Here is a 17,265-nt window from a genome sequence, read left to right on the forward strand (position 1 = left end):
CCCGCTGCCTGGGCCGCTTAAAGTCCGGCCTGGGTCTGCTCCAGCTCGACTTGCAGGAGGGGGGGGGCGCTCCGGCCGGGGCGGAACTCAGGCAAGCCCTGCCCGCCGCACCTCGCCGGGCCTCCCCAACCGGGCCAAGAACACCCGACGGGAGCCAATGAGCGGCCAAAGCCGCGCCGGCACCTCCGAGGCCAGCCCGGAGATTGGCGTGGAAGACACGTCAAGTTGAGCCGGGCCGGAGCTGCGGGTTCAGTGGCCCCTCTCGACGTCGGATGCGGAGCAGCGCAGCTCGGAGGGCGGCGTGTGGGCTGCCCCGGCCTCTGCTGCAGCTTGGCCGGGGGCGCGGAGAGGGGCCCCGCGAGGCTGGCGCTCGATGCACCCGCTTCCCGGCGCCGGGACGGGCAGGCAGAGGCCGCGGATCGACGGGCGCCTCTCCTAGCGGGCCATGGGTAAGTGGGCAGGAGGGACGGAGGGCAGCGGCTGCCGCGCGGCTGGCGGGGAGGTTTGGGCGAGACAGGAGCGCTTTCGCCTAGAGAGCCAGGAGCCGCCTTTCTCCCCAGGCCGCCGCTTTGGGCTTAGGAAGCGGGCGCGCCGCAGCGCCGCAGCGTCGCTGGCTCCCGGCCGGCCCCCGTCCATCCTGGCCGGCAGGCTACTTCCCGCCGGCCTCAGCCAGACGTCTCTGGAAATCCGGCTTCTCCCTCCGCATCGAGTGCGTCTGCTAGTCCGTGGTAGATTGCCCCTGCATTCGGAGGTTCTGATTTGCTATAATGGCCAATACCCCCCATTAAGCCCTCGACTGCTCCTCTCCTATATGTAGATGTCTCCATTCCTCTTTTTTAAAAAAAGTGGTGGCAGGGAGTTCCAGTACTTGCACCCTGAAATATTTTAGTCGGTCTTAAGCTTTCGCGTTCAGAGACGTTTCGTTATAAAAGAAATGCCTTTCCTTCCGCGTGCAATGAGGAGGGGATTCCATTTCCTGATGCTGAAGGAGTAAGTGATCGTTGCCCAGGATAACTTTGCCTGGAACAATTATAATACCACATTTTATTTTTAGAAGAGGGTGCTGCTCCCTCAGCTAAGTCCCAACAGGCAGCTCTCCTCCATCCGTGGCCACAATGGCAAGAATTTAGCGCTTTCTCCCCTCCTCTCTTCCCCTCCCTCCTCCCCGGTTTCCTCTAGAGCAAACGTACGGCGAAGTGAACCAGCTGGGCGGCGTCTTTGTCAACGGGAGGCCGCTGCCCAACGCCATTCGCTTGCGGATCGTGGAGCTGGCGCAGCTGGGCATCCGGCCGTGCGACATCAGCCGGCAGTTGCGCGTCTCGCACGGCTGCGTGAGCAAGATCCTGGCGCGCTACAACGAGACCGGCTCCATCCTCCCCGGCGCCATCGGCGGGAGCAAGCCCAGGGTCACCACGCCCAACGTCGTGAAGCACATCCGAGACTACAAGCAGGGCGACCCGGGCATCTTCGCGTGGGAGATCCGCGACCGGCTGCTGGCGGACGGCGTCTGCGACAAGTACAACGTGCCTTCGGTGAGCTCCATCAGCAGGATCCTGAGGAACAAGATCGGCAACCTTTCGCAGCCCGGAGGAGCCTACGACGCCGGCAGTGGCGGCTGCAAGCAACCTGCCCCGCAGCCCACCCTGCCCTACAACCACATCTATCAGTATCCTTACCCCGGCGCTGCGCCATCCGCCGGCACCAAGATGGGCAGCCACCCCGGAGCCCCCGTCTCCGCCGCCCACGTCAGCCTCCCGCGCTCCTGGCCGTCGGCTCACTCAGTCAGCAACATCCTGGGCATCCGCACCTTCATGGAGCAGAGCGGTGAGTGGGTCGGGGTGGGTCGGGGATGCGTTATTGCGCCCGGCGCGGCGGAGCTGTTGTTACTCTCCATCGGGGCGCATGGAGCTTCTTGAAGGGCGACAAAGATCGTTTGCTGCCCCGAGGACACTACAGTGTAAAACAGGACTTGGGAGAGGCAACAGAGGGAGGGAAAGGCGGACAGTTCAGTAAATGTAGGGCCTATTTAAAGACTAAGCAATTGTGCTTAAGGGGTTGTTGGTTTTTGTAAATGCAAAAACTGTTGAGGGTGTGTGCGTGCAAAAAGTGAAGGGGAAGGGAGAGAGAAGCCTCCAACCAAAGAAAAAGTTTCTCCAGTCATGCTTTTGAACTATTATTTTATTTAATTTCATCGTTTTGAGTCTGGACTTAAAAACAAACAAACAAGTCCCAGTGAGTTCAATGGGGGTTTTACACTTTTTTTTTTCAAAAATAAGGTGTACATAGGATTGCAGATTTAGTATACAACAATGGATGCCCATTCTGATCTTATGGCTCTTCATCACAATCTCCTGAGGCAGTTTAGAGCTGTGATGGGCAGCTGAAGGTCGTGGAAGCCAGAGGGGTCTATATGCAGCAATTTGATCGGGTCCCCGCGAAGCTTCTCCAAACTTGGACCAGAGTTAGGGCGTGCTGGAAACAAGCTTGTTTCCCGAAGAAAGGAGAGAGAACTGTACAGCAGTCAATGTTAGTTCTTCTTCGCACTTAGGGAGCAGGTGTCCTGCGAGGCCCTTAGGGTAGCTTGCACGGCCCGCCACCTCTGGCAGAGTAGTTGTGGCGCCATTTCGCTGTGAAGTGTATGAAGCTGGTGAGGGAGACAGTGTCTCAGCAACCCTTAAAGATCCCGGTTTGAATATATTCAAGACCTTCGTGACAAAAGAAGGCAGCGTATTTACAAGCCTTGCCCACGGTTTCATGTTTATTACTTACCAAGAATTATAGCAGGTTTCTCAACACGGGTCAGACAGGTTTTGTTTTTGTTTGTCCTGGGATAAGCAAAAGGTTTTGTGCCTTTGGCATGACTCCCATCTGTCACTCTGTCGAAAGCCATGTATAGAACTCCTGGGTTCTCCTCTGACCTTTCTAAATGACACCCCTGGATGTGGCAAAATATACTCTCCCCACCCACCCCCCGCTCTCTCCAGTACAGAAGTCGCCTATCCTTGCTTTGTGCTGAGAGCTGCTAGCGATTTGCTCGAGGGTCTTTTTCATAGCTGAGCCGGGATTTGAATGAGATGCTCCCACGTCTCAACGCGCCACATGGTAATATCTCCTGCACCTCGTTACTGGAAGCCCAGAGGCGCCCTGGAAGCAGCTGCTGCAAGAACCCGGAGGGCCTGAATTCAGCAGACAGAACTCCGGCTGTTGTTGCAAAGAGGGCCCGGACATCTTGAACTTCTTATGAAAAAATGTGGAAAATATTTTCGTAGCGATGATAGATTGCCAACCGCAAGCTCGGAGCCCTTATACTGTTCCCCTTCCTTTTTTATTTAGGAGAAAAGAAAAGAAAAAATGGACCCAGCAAGTTCGTTTCGTGATTACCTTTTTTTTTCAAATATCAAATGTGAGAGAGGGGTTTTCTCTCCCTTCCTCCTAAAATGTTCACTCGCCTTCCGGTTGAGAAAGCCTCGTTGATTTATTCCAGCGCTTCTCGCTGAGAGTTTACTTATTTTCTAGAACTTCAGGAGATCCAAACGACCCACAGACTCATTGTTAGAAGGAAGAGGCAGCAAATTATTTGGAATATTGTATTTTTAGGCTCTGGTTCTCTTCTACGATTTGTTACTACGTTTCATTACGAGGAAACCGTGTTCTCTCACTTTTTTTAAAAAAAGGTTAAGACTTTATGTGGGAGAGAATGTTCCACTTTGTGGATATAAAATTCAGCCAGTCACAGACGTATAGAAGTTATTCGTTCTTAATGGAATAATTCATCTTTCAAGTGCATTTACAGGTTGCTTTTTTTGAAAAAAAGGGGGGGAGGAAAGAGGCATCCCAGCCACTCCCTGTTTCAAACTATAGGTATTCAGGAGAACCTCTATATCTGGTTTCAGCCCCATATAATTAATGGGTCTCTATGCGCCAGGTAACGCGTTCCAAAGACACAAAACCTTTTACTCTAAAGGAGGTGCCCGCTTCTCCCGAGTCGGTAACAGTTCTACTGAACTGAACTATAAAGCAAGGAGTCACAAATGCTTTAAAAATATATGTTTCCCCAATTTAACATTGAATGTACCGAAGAGCAGGCAGTAGGAAATTGCTGAACCTTGTCCTGCTCACTGAACAACTCCCCCCGCCCCATCCCACAATCTGAAATGGGCCTCCTGAAGGATAAGGGAGCCAAAAACCGGTCCGTGTAAATGGAATAGGCATGGAGGTGGAAGATATGTTTCAAATGAAATGTTGGCAAAAGCTGTTTGCAATTTAAGGCTCGCAATTTCTTCTATATGTTTCCCCTTCGGATCACCCTCGTTTGTAACCTTGCGTTTTACGCGACGTTCAGAGCCGATCGGTTGAGCAGCTTGCCTGTAAAACACCGAGAGCCCCCCGTGTCTTCCGACAGCTCAGCTCCCCTGGCCTCCCCAGTCCGCCAGAATTTATTCTCGAAGCACTTCCCACCCAAACAGAGGCTGCAGCGGCGATGCTGGGAACGAGCGCTTCATAAATAAATCTGGATTGCGTTTGTTGTTAGCTTCTTTTACGAGGCTGTTGCACTACAGTTAGGGGCGAAATAAAAAGAAGTTTGGAATAACCCTTTACTGGCACAGGAAAGACTGAGAACTGAATCAAACGACGTTTGGGATCTTCCTCGGAGGTTGTCTTTCCCCCGGGGACACTTCCCCGAGCCAGCCTGCTCGGAGGGTACAGCTCATCTGTCCTGAGAGTTAATATTTTCCCCAATCTATTTCTTTCCCATCCCAGGCGCTCTGGCTGGGACAGATGGCTCTGCCTACCCTCCCAAACTAGAAGACTGGCCCAGTGTGAACAGGACCACCTTCCCTGCTGCCGGACAAGGTGTCGGCGCGCTTGACAAATCAGCAGCGGAAGCAGACATTAAATACCCCCAGGTAACAGCACGGCCAGCCGGGAATTCAATGGCAGAGACGGGCTGGGTGGGGGAAGAAGCTAAAAAAGTAAGCACGATGACGATCATCCCTTCCTGCGCGATGGGCAGAATGACAATGCTCAGTTGTGCGTTTACTCATGTCAGATCTGTGGATCTCTGGAAAAGACACGATATCTATGACCGAAAATGCTGTAAGCAGGTATTAAAAAGAGAGTCTGAAAACACCCCCACCCCCACCCCTGTTTAAAAGCCATCTGACTTTATAACCCTTTCTTTGCCTCACATGGTAAATTTGCATTTCTATTTTACTTTATTTCCTTGCTTTAGGCACAGAAAACTTTTGACACTTTCTACTCAGATCTGGTCACCACAGTATTTATTTTCTTTTAAAAATCTTACTATTCGTTTAGAAAAACCCCTACAGCAACACACATTTTGCAGATAGGTGAAGTTACCTACGTTTAGTGATGTAAATTTCGCGGGAGCAAACACTTCTTTGAAAAGCTAACTATCTGCGCGCTTGTCCTACTTTCTGCGCTTAAGGAAGGGAGGATTCCAGAACGAGATGCGCGTCCTCATTAAATAGGGAGAGTAGAGCTTATCTCTCTTTTTGTGCAGGTGTTTTTGCACCCTTTAGACTCGTTGCAGTTTTCTCTCGCTTACTTGGAAGTGAACGGCATTGCTAATCCATTTTAATTTACTTCCAAGACAATGTTTAGAATCCTGTCTTTTCGTAGGCGCCGCCATCTACTGTTTTCTCTTTCTATTGTTCTCAGCCGCCTCCCGGGCTCTCAGCTGTCAGTACCTTCCTGTCCCCTTGCGCCTACCCGTCTTCAAACCAAGCAGTCTACGGCGGGCCGGGAGGAAGCTACCTAAGTCCGGCGCATCATCCCTGGCAGACGCCAGGCAACCCCTTGGCTCATCACCACGGGCCCGGCGTGGCCATATACGGGGGAGACCCGGCTCCCACAGCGGCCTTCAAGCATCCCACCCGAGAAGGTAGGGGAAGGGGAAGGGCGGCCCACGGCTTGCCTGCGCGGGGGTGGGAGAAAGGCAGCTGAGGGAACGGGGCACCTGTCCTCTGGCTGGTCCTGCTAGCTAGGGGTGGTGGGGGTTGCAGTCCAATAACAGCTGGGACCCACATTTGAGAAACACCGCATTGTAACCCCAACACACACTCAGCTGGTGGGTGGGAAACCCCATGGAAAACAGTGGGATTTATTTCCACGGAAGATCGGGGCTGCGCGCGTCTCCAACCGGAATCTGTTCATGTAACCTGGGCTGCCTGGTTCAAGGGCAGCTGCCTCCTTGCCTGGCCTCTGACCTGGCTACTCCCTTCCCATTCTTTGCTGGCCAGTTTCCTTAAGGAAGCGTCTCCACCCTCCAGCCACCGAGCTGGCGACCAGGCCAACGAACCTATTTTGCCGAAGGCGGAGAGGGAAGAATTAGTAGGTGCCGTGGAAAGGAATAATTTCCTGCGCAGTCAAAAGGGATGCGGGTGGGGGATAGTTAAGGCCAACCCCCCCCCCCGAACCGATAGGAAATGTCACGGGGAGAGACTCGAGGCTGGGTCACGTGGAGGAGCGAGAAAAAGAGACCTCGGGGGTTTCCTGCCTGTCACTGCTGTCCTCGCTAGAGAGAGACCCGCTCTTGAGTCTGCCTCGGGCTGCCGTGTCTCTTCAGGCATCTGTAGGAGCTAAATCATCGGGCGGGGGTGCTTTCCGGGTGGGAAAAGAATCTCCATCCTGCCAAAATATTTTCTTTCCCCTTGCATCCCTTCGCCCCGGTACAAAGCTATTCCAGCGCCTTTCCTATAGCTGTACCTTTTATTTCCCTTATGATCCATTGTGCGCAGTCACTAACTGTGTGTGGTCCCTTTTCCCAGCATTAGCTCGAAGTGGGCGCCATTTAAGCCTGGCGCAATTATTGACAATGATTGACGACGCTAAACTGGTGCGTCAGGCGTGCGTGAAAGTGGCCGGGAAGGGTTAGATGTTTTAAAACGCTAAAATAAAGAAGGGAAGTGGTGATAATTTTCTGAGCGAGGGCAGAGTTCGGATTTTCTGCATTTTCCTTTGTAAATTTTTGTGACAGCGTATCCTTACTAACTTAGAACATGACTGTGTCAAAAGTATGCACTAGTAATAATGCTCATTCAGTTAAGACCCCTATTGCAATCACTGGGACTTGCCTGGTAAGAACCTAAGCACGTTTACTCAGAGCTCAGCACCACTGAATTCAATGAGACTTACTTCCTGGTATGAATCTTAAGACGGTAGACAAAAAGGCAGTTTTGTTCTGTGATGTTCTGACATTTGTTTCATGAAAATGTCAGGAAAGAGCCCACCAAAAATGAAAGTTTTTAAAAATAAAACCCTACAGCTCCCTCCTCAGTAGACCACGTAGACGTTTCCAAACTTACTTTTATATAGTAATTCAGATATTTTACAAAGCCTGCCAGTAAAACAGAAAGTAAGAAATACCTCTGAACTCGAAAAATACGCCTTCCTTTCCCCCTCCTCTCTCTTTAGGTGTCAGTTCATAAAATAAAATAAAATGAGCAGTTCTGGGAAAACCATCCAGGGTTTTAGTAATCATCCTTTGAGTGAAAGTAGTAGTTGCATATTTTTCTTGCAGGCGATGGAACAAAAATAAATGGGTCAGGAATATACTATGAGCCAGAGCGCACACTTCCACGCAGAGACGTGACAGAGATTAATTTTATTTGAGAGAAATAATAATTTCAGTACCATAGGTAATCATTTTATGGAAGCAGTTGACCATAAATCTTGATAGGGAGCAAATCCGTTTTCTGAAGCAATAAAGAGCAGCATTACACGAGGCGTTATAGGTTTAAGTAAGTCTAATTGTTCTCTCTCTCTTTCTCTTTTAAATAAACTAAGAAGTTTTAATTAATTAACCTATTCATTGCAAGACTTGATTTTAAAATCTGCAAATACAACAAAATGGCTTATATTTTAGACACCGGTTCGTTTTCTTACTCCCCAATTTTCTGGTGCACTATCTAACTTTAAGAATAAAACGCTTACTGGGAATTGGATCCTACTCCGATATTAACTTTTGAATAGATGTGATTAGGACTGGACTGTAAATAATACTGAGCCACCCCCCCAGCGAATTTCTAGTTAGTTGGTCCAGTTCATATGCACTGAAACCAACAACACAATTGCTGTTGATTTGGACTGAGCTATGTTGAATCCTCATCCAAAAGATACCAGTTGTTTCAGCCTTTTTAAATATATGACCGAATGATCCGTCGGAAATCAAGCCATACTCAAGTGAATTGTTGTCCATTTATGGGTGGCGCTGTGGGTTAAACCACAGAGCCTAGGACTTGCCGATCAGAAGGTCGGCGGTTCCAATCCCCGCAATGGGGTGAGCGCCCTTTGCTCGGTCCCTGCTCCTGCCAACCTAGCAGTTCAAAAGCGCGTCAAAGTGCAAGTAGATAAATAGGTACGGCTCAAGCGGGAAGGTAAATAGCGTTTCCGTGCGCTGCTCTGGTTCACCAGAAGCGGCTTAGTCATGCTGGCCACATGACCCTGAGAAACTGCCTGCGGACAAACCCTGGCTCCCTCGCCAGTAAAGCCAGAGGAGCGCCGCAACCTCAGAGTCGTCGGCGACTGTACCTTAAGGTCAGGGGTACCTTTACCTTTAGGGATATTTCATGGCACATATAGTGGCCAGATTCGTCTGGTCTTTCCAAATGCACCATGTTTCACAAACTAGCGGGAATCAAGTATTTTAGAAGAACTGTTACCTCCCCCAAGTCCTTTCTTTCTTGTCTCTAATAAAAGCGTGAATTAAAAAAAAGAAAAACCCGAGAGTGTATTTTACGGTGGAAACCGGCGTTTCTGCTTTCCTTTTGCTGAACATACAGTGTTAGGCTGCGATCCTAAACACTGGAATCCGTGGGTTTAGGATTGTGGTGTTACTGTTCTACGCTGCCTAATGAGAAACAGGCGCGCCCTCTTAGCCTTTGACTGTCCTTTAACAAAACCGGCCTCTATCGCAGTGGCTAAACCGATATTTTCTGCTAAACAGAGTCGAGACTACCTTTTTAAATGTCTTAGACCTGAGGCGGTTGTTTTCTTACGTGGCCCCTAGACAGATGGTTTCTTTTCAGAGTTTCTTGTCTTATGCCGCGTTAATACTTCTTTACTCTCGGCAAAAGTTGGAGTCAATGCCTACGGAATAGACGCGGCTCCCTCTTCTTTTTAAATGCGGCAGGTGGCGAGGAGCCCAGGAAATCAAGCCGAAGTCTGTGTCTCTGAGATGCAACAAGGCACGACTGTTGCTATAGTTTTGTAATGGAATCGCCACTTCTGGTTTAAATCTCGCCTATACCACGAACTCATTCTATTGCCTAAAGCAAACTGCATTTGCCCCCCCTCACCCCCCTCTCCCCTCTGGAATTTGGGGGTGACCGTGATTTACCTTACAGGTAAGGACGGCAGGATGAAAGACGTGAAGCGCTCTAGACGCTCTAAGCACAGCATAACTGTTGTCGCTCTTACTATTTATTTTCAAAGTTGCTGCGGCCAAAGTCTGAGAATTCCAACTGGGAACATGCAAGGAGGAATTGGTGCACTTCGGTATGAAATGCAGGTTCTACAACCTATGCAGCCTCTTGGCTCACCGGTTTTTTGTTTTGCTTTTAATTACAGAAATAAAGTCACTTTCTGATTAGTTTCGAAGCTGGAGTCAAGCTGCCTCTGTCCTTGCCAGCCTGACATCCACAAATCATTTAAGCCAGAGTGCCCCAGTCCTAACCATCTTTGGGGGCACTTGGACTCTAATCGCCCACGGTACACGTGTCAGCAGCAAACTCTTGTTCAAACCCTGCTCCGTCCCAATCACGTATAAGGAGCGGGTTGCGCCCGATGATTAGGGCGCCGTGGGAGGGGGTCGTGTATCCTCCGCTCTTCCTTGACTCCCCACCTGCCTTTCCCCCTCCCTCACTTCCCGAACCGGAAATAAGAAACGCGCTTGGGAAAAGAAGAGGCTGCGGGGAGCGAAGCGGCTCGGAGTGGAGTTCAGCTTCTCAGCACGTGACCTCCTTGGGCTAAAACCCGCGACCCAGCCCAGCTGTACAGGTGCCTGAGGCAGAACCCCGTCTAGACCCGCAGGGAACCTCTCCTGCGTAAGATGAGTACAGCGCAAGAGGCTTCTAGCGCCGCTGCGGAGGAGCTGTCTGGTCAGGGCTGTTCCACTGGTTTCTGCGGTGGTTCTCCAGGGGTGTGGCGGGAGAGGATAGCAAGTGTGGCAAGAAGATTCAGAGACAATCAAAGAAACAGTTAAACATTTCAGTGCAGTATAGTAGAGTATCGTTTTTATTTTTAATTTGCATGATATGAATATATACATTTTCAACATGAGAGCAAGAACACTGGCTATTCTTCTATAGTTCTCCATGACATATTGTTGTGAAGAGGGATTTCAACTCCGACAAATATGAAAGATCAGGAAAGGGAAAGGTTTCTTTGTGTTGATGAAAAGATGAGAGTTTGTCTCAAACTATACCTAGATAAATGAGATTACCTAGCAAAAGCAAGCTCATTCCTCATATTGAGTTTGCATGTATATTTAAGGTACACCTGTAAGAGGCTGGTTTATAATTCCATTTGGGAAGGATCTGTGTTTTATACTTTATGGATGCCCCGTGATCATATTATAAACTAGTTGTGTTCTAGGTGCTGCTAGGAGTTGTTTCTTTTGATTTTCATATGTATTTCTTATCAATAAAAAAATTCGGTGTGGCAAAAGCAAATTTTTATTCTGAAAGTGTGGCCCAGAGATAAAAGTTTGAGAACCACTAAATTGTTTCCACATGTGAGTTTTAGTTCTGGGGATTTTTGTTGAAACAAAAAGTGCTTCATATTTGGGGGTAGGGTTGTTGCACAAGACTTGATTTTTTAAAACACACACATTTAAAACAACAGGCACAAGAATATGTTCACATTATCTTATTTCAGTTCAGTTTATCATTGTGTTAAGGCATATCACCACCTTAAACTATTTGTTTGTAAGTTTTCATTGTGGTTTATGTTTCTAGCACATTTAAGCACTGAGATCAATAGCACTTCTAATACTAATTAAATATTTACTTCTAATTTGGGAAGGGGAGTGCAAGCAGTGGGCAGCTGCAGTCTTAAACAAAATTACTTGGAAGCAATCTGGTTCCCATAAAGTGAGCAGACCTTAATTCCAAGTATATGCATTTAGAAAATGGCTATGCAAAGGTACAGAAGGTTTTAAGCATAGGTGTGTAGGGTATCCTGGGTACTTCTTATCCTCTGCCAAAAGTAGGCCAGGTTTCAAGTGCTGGATTTATTGCAGCTCCCCTGAAAGCATCTGCTTCTCTTTTTATTGTGTTGCTGAGTGAAGGGATCCATCTGCAGAATGCAGAATAATGGACCCAGTTTAGGAACATAGAATTAGATTGCATGTCAAAGGGTTTGTTGTTGTTGTTGCTCATATTGCACCTTGCCTCTTCCTCCTTCCAATCTACCTTTGGTGGTGGTTGTTTTTAAAAAATCATATATTAAATACTTATAAATAAGCATTTTACAGAGTCAAAGACTGGTTCCTACCCATTTAGCAAGCAAATGCCAATGAAAGACACACATGGGAGTGGGGAGAGACAAGAAAGGGAAGAGGAATCAGACAGTAGTACGAATGTGAACAAATTTAGTTACATCCATTTAACGCTTTCTTTTGGGTATGTATGAGAAGGAGACGGTTAATGGGTGTGATATGAGGCCTCTTTTGAGAAAAGAGATTGTACAATTTTCTATGTGACGTTGTGGGTGTTGCTACAGGGACAAGTTTTTCTGTGCACATTCTTTTCTAATGAGCGGGAGCAGTGTGCTTGTATGAGAGCGTGTTCCAAACCACAGGTCCCTGATATTTCCATGTTTAAGATATGCCTTGGTGTTTTGGGATTGTCAGGTGTAGCAGAATACTCTTTAATCATGTTCACACATGCATGTTCATTAGCTGCAGTCAAGTGGTGACTTCCATGTGTGAATGACTTGCCACAGATCATAGAAGCAAAAGAGGTTTCATATCAGCTCACATAACTTTTCAGTGGAGGCAAATCACACAGCCAGCTGACAGTTCTAGATAGCAAGCCCTGTGCAATGAGGTGACGGGAGATGTGAAAGGACTCCTTTTGTAAATATATATAGTCCGCTCTACTGTTATTTGAAGAAGACCTAATTATTTTAATTCATTGGCTCCTTTGCTGAAGTTTGCCAAAGGAGAGCATTTGCTCTGATTCCCCACAGTGAAAAGAAAATAATTTTACAGGGATTCTGAGTAACCAGTGTTATGAAGATTGCTAGGTTGTGGACTGATGGTTGTTCTAGAAGGAAGAGAAAAACTATCCACTGTCTCCATGGCAGAAATTTCCCTGCCACTGTCTGTTCCCACTTCACACAGCAGCCACTGTAAGTACCAAGTGTACATAACTTAACAGTCATAACATAACTCAACACCTATGTATGCCTGCCTGGCAACTCTGACTGGGACACGCTTTCCCATGTATGTGTGTGCACTGTAAATGCAGACAGTGTGCATATAATTGTTTCACACATTATGCAGCAGGAAATGTGTACTTACATACCCTAGAGAAGCCTTAGCCATCCTAGCCAAACATCTTTCCGCAATACATATGCAAACCCTCTGTCACATTCAAAGGTTTGCTTTATTGGGTAAATGGAAACATTTCCTCAAATATCCCTTAAAACCACAAAGTGTGAAGCAACCCAAGATATACCTATGCTACTCTGTTCAGTCCTTATAGTCCCACCCAGCTAAAAAGAAGAAGTTGTAACTAAATTCCATGGAAGATAATGGATGGTGCCCTTTAGTCCTGGCTTTTAATGCGATTAAAGGCCTAATTCTGAGGCTGCAAACGTGTGCCTGGGTGGTACCACTACATGTGGCATATTGGAAAGAACGTTTCCTCATTCAAGAAAAGAAAAAGAAAAGAGAAAACAAAAGTTTCCCACAAATAGGAAAGCAGGGGAAAGGCTGGAGCCCTTCTTTGTAATATCTAGTTTTCCATGTGCTTGGAATTGATTTGTATGGCAGGGCCTTCCATGAGGTGAAGGGCCTTTTGCCATCTGAAGAGTTTACCACCTCCCCGAAGTACAGGTGTCGGGTGTCGGGTTAACTACAGCTGGATCTGGGGCCTTAATTAATTAATTAATTGTATAGGAATCATGGGCGTGATCTCTGAGCACACCTTTGTGCCTCTGCTGCTGACACAACTTGCTTCACACGCTTCTTTATCTTTTTTAATGGAAGGGCTGCCATACTATAGTATACTACTGTGCCATACTATTTTTACTGTTCTGTAATTATTTGTATGGTTTTACTAGAATATATAGAAGTGTGTGTGTTCTAATTCTATCGAGGTCAAATTGTTTCTAATGATCGTTTCCCCCCTATGTTTCCAACTGCTCTTATTTTTTATCTGTAAGTCACCATGAGTCCCTGTCAGGGAGAAAGGCAGGGGTGGTGGTAATGATAATAATAACAAGAACCCGTCCCCCTTGTCTTGCAGCTGTGGACAGAAAACAAGCCTCCAGCCCTGGGGGCAAAACCCCAGCAGACTCCCTGGCAGCCACCATCCACGGACTTTCTGCCCCAGCCTCCTCATCCTAGAAGGAGAAAGAGGCGGGAAATGGCGTCTGAGGCGAAGGCAGCTTGGAGGGGGCGAAGAGCCTGAGCAACGCTTCCCCACCCCCCTGCAAAGCGAGCTTTGAGGAGAGGAGAAGCTGTGGCCATTGACAAGGCTGCTGCTGCTGCAGTGGTGGGGGCCCCAACCTGACTGGATCGCAGACCAGAGCTCCTTGGCGGGCTGGGTGGCTGGGGTGAGGGTATTGAGCCCAAGGAGAGGGGTATATGGGCGAAACCCAACCAGCCACAAATGCTTTGCCACCGCCACCTTTTCTGTGAGTCTCAGATGAAGATTTATACCCCTGAGGGAAAGGGGGAATCCCCAAGAAAACATTATTGGTCACTGGCTGCAGACATTCAAATGCCCAACTGAGATGAGGAAAATAAGAGAATTCTAAAGGGCAACCGATCTTTTCCCAATTCATCTGATTCAAAATAAAAGACAGTTTTATGGGTTTTAGTACCCAAAGTTTACTGCTTCGTAGTCCGGCTGGCCAACTCTGCAACTCTGACTTCACCTCACAGCAGGGCTCGCTTTTTCCTTCGGATGGGTCTGGCTTCAAAGTGTCATTGTAGCACTTTTTCTTTTGGACAAAAATGAATCATTGAAAATTATTTCCCTATATTTGAGAAATGCATTCTCACAAGCAAAAAAGAATAGTATCCCCAATTTGTGTCTTTTACAATCTTCCTCATCAAAAGATAGGCAAAATGAACAAAGGTGGATCTATATTCTTTTTGAAGGAGCATTCCATCCCCTCTTCTGTTTTAATTTAATTGTGATGCGTTTTGGTACTGGCAATGTGAGCAAAAAGGCATGTTCTCAAAACATGGGGTGGCAAGAGAAGCCTTGCTCTGGGCTTGCGGATGCAGCGCATAGGTTCCCCCCCCACCGTCCCATTGACTCTATGCTGTGAAAGCCCTATTTTTGCCAGTGTATACATGCCTCTAACCCCTAGTGTAAAAGGACAAGTCTGTATTGATCTTCTCTGATTTTATATTTTTATAGCAAACAAATAAAAGATGGACAAAAACTTCTGTTTGCGACTTCATTCCATTCTCTGGTCTTCTGTTTCTCATGAAGACCTTCTTAGCAGCACAACCCTAACCATGTTTACTTGGCAGCAAGCCCAATTGATTTCACACTGGGTAGCTCAGTTGGTTAAAGTGTGGGGCTGACAACGCCAAGGTTGCAGGTTCAATCCTGTCCTGTAAGTGTCAGCTGTATATTCCTGCATTGCAGGGCATTGGACTAGATGATCCTATGGGTTGTTCCAACTCTGATTCTATGAGATAACCCCCTCGTGGGGGAAAGCCCTACTGTGACCTTTTACAGCTGAAAAAAGTATTCAAATATTTGACAGTTGCCTGAGGTTAAAATTTGATCTATCAAAATGTGAAACTCAAAATCTGAAAGTTGAAGATGTGGGCACCATGGCCAATCTAAGAGAACAAGGGAGAAGTTCAGGGTGAGCTCCAGCACCTCTTTTTCCAGAAAAATAGCACTGCACGGCACATTAGCTATACAAAATGGTAAAATATTAGTTGATTTTAGTACTTCTTGATAAGAGCTCGGCCATAGTCTTCAATATTTTTGGACCCACTTTTAGGTCAGATGTTCTCTTGAGGGCCAGCAAGCCTGGCCAGTGGGCATTATTATTTATAATGGGGCAATGAAGGGAGCAGAGACCCAGAAGGCAGGCTGGTAGGTCTCTGTGAGCTCCCTGTTTCCTTTAGGCACTGCACTGAGGACCCTGTTGTTTATGGGAGGTCCCTACAGTGTGCTGGTCTCAGAAAATCCAGGTTCCAGTCCCAACTTGGCCATGAAACTCACTGGGTGATGTAGTGGGCCAATTACTGACTATCACCCTAGCCTACTCCACAAGGTTGTTGTGAAGATAAAAGGGAGAAGAGGGGGTATTGTGTAAACTGCTTTGGGTTTCTTGGAGGGAAAAGGTGGGATATAATTGTAATAATAATAAAAAAACCCAACCAAGGCTGGGCTGGTTACTACTTTGAGCTTACTCATGCTGTCAGGATGAGAAGACAGTAGAGTTTGGTTTATGACCCCCCCCCATTCAAATTAGTGGGATTCTAAAAGAAAAGAGTTGGAAAAACAATGCAGTGCTGCCAGCCTTGATGTGGCCCCTCCAGATGTGAGGCCACTTCATATGCGAAGCCTGGAGCAACTGCCTCTCTTTAAAAAGACTCTGTGGGTGTACCTGAGGCAAGTGAATATTTTCAAAATGAGAAGTGAGAAGCAGGAGGCTGCAGCTTGTCTCCACCAATAACCAATGGTGAAGTCATGTTGCATTTTTGTTCTGATCTAGTAATTCCATGATCTCTCCCCACCTTCTTCCTAGAATATTTCATAATGTTTGGTTGGTGTTCCTGCTGTCTCTGATATTACAGTTACCACTTCCCATGGTGCCAGTTTTCTCAAAACAGCTGTAGGACCCAATACTTCCAAAGGGAAAATTCTTATCTGGAGGTAGTGGAACCTTGGAGGTGTCCAACCTCCCATCTTTTGAGTAATGTCCTGTTACTAGGTGCCCGTCTACAATGAATTCTCCAAATTTAGCTATTGCTAGATGCCTTTCCACTTTCAAAGACTTAGAAATTTACTCTGTGGCATTGCTGAGGCTAGTGGGGAGATATCTAAGCTTATTCCTCCTGCCTGTGCCTCAGGTACACTGCCCAATCATTAAAAAGCCCAGCTCAGAGCATCCCTGCCTTTGAGGGCTTACTCTGCCTTATCTTTGGAACCCCCTACCTGTGTCAAATTGTCACATGCCCATTCTAGTGCTTTTAAGTGCCATTTGAGGACCTTTTAATTCTCCAAAGCATATTATTGTTGATCTTATTGCTAGTGTCAATGCAGTCTTTTTACTACGTATAACTTTAATTCTATTTTCAGTGCTTATAAACCAGCTCATATCATGATCTCTGGAGAGTTTGGCTGAGAGGAAGAAATATTTTAATGATTAAATAAAATAAAATAATAGCTACAAGTTGGAACACAATTTGCTTTTAAAACCAGTGGAGAATAAATTCTAGTCATGGCTGTCAGTTATGTCCAGATGGGAAAACAGCAGTTGTCAAATAATGGCTACTAAAATGAGGAATTGATAATCTGTCTTTTTTCAGCTCAGTATACACCACTTGAAATACTTCTTGTAAATGTTGAATAAATGCTAACAAGCTAGCTAACAATGTTTTTCAGAGGAAGTCTGGAAAAATCCCAGAGGGATAAATTGTGCTTGTTGCTGCCATTGGTGCGTTTTATCATTTGGTGCCTATAGTGAGCAATCACTTGACTCTAAGCTGTCATAAAGTGGTTTGGAACCCAACACTGAATTGTGGTAACAGCTACAGAGATGAACTGCAGAATTACAGATGACAATCTGGCACAAAATGTTGCTGTGTATCTACAGTCCCCAACTGTTGAGAATAACAGGGAGCTATGGCCAGCTTAACACATTTCGCTGCCTGAGGCATGAGTGGTAATTGGGGAGGGGCAGAACCAGGGACCTGGCCTCTTGACTGCAGAACCACTGTTACCTATCAGGATGGTGGGGGAGGGGCAGGGAGGTAGCCTGCATCCCCTCAACTCTAGCATGGCCCATGTCTCCTACTTTTCCAAGAACAGCTCT

The 17,265-nt window shown here is 47.0% G+C and overlaps 1 protein-coding gene across 1 annotated transcript; it reads left to right on the forward strand.

Annotated features, from left to right (window-relative positions):
• The first annotated feature begins 346 nt into the window (after window positions 1-346).
• Window positions 347-14,490, forward strand: PAX1 (paired box 1). The gene is made up of 5 exons (XM_081919953.1): window positions 347-449; window positions 1,180-1,824; window positions 4,762-4,907; window positions 5,683-5,905; window positions 13,497-14,490. The coding sequence occupies exons 1-5, from the start codon at window positions 446-448 to the stop codon at window positions 13,595-13,597; spliced, it is 1,119 nt and encodes a 372-aa protein (XP_081776079.1). The 5' UTR covers window positions 347-445; the 3' UTR covers window positions 13,598-14,490.
• The last annotated feature ends 2,775 nt before the right edge of the window (window positions 14,491-17,265 follow it).

The sequence above is a fragment of the Podarcis melisellensis genome (genome assembly GCF_964234715.1).
Source record: "Podarcis melisellensis genome assembly, chromosome: 7".
NCBI classification, from domain to species: domain Eukaryota; kingdom Metazoa; phylum Chordata; class Lepidosauria; order Squamata; family Lacertidae; genus Podarcis; species Podarcis melisellensis.

Excerpts from the sequence above, each read along its gene's own strand:
- PAX1 (XM_081919953.1), top strand. Across the intron at positions 4,908-5,682 it reads CAGACATTAAATACCCCCAG|CCGCCTCCCGGGCTCTCAGC; the intron begins GTAACAGCACGG and ends TATTGTTCTCAG. Across the intron at positions 5,906-13,496 it reads CAAGCATCCCACCCGAGAAG|CTGTGGACAGAAAACAAGCC; the intron begins GTAGGGGAAGGG and ends CTTGTCTTGCAG.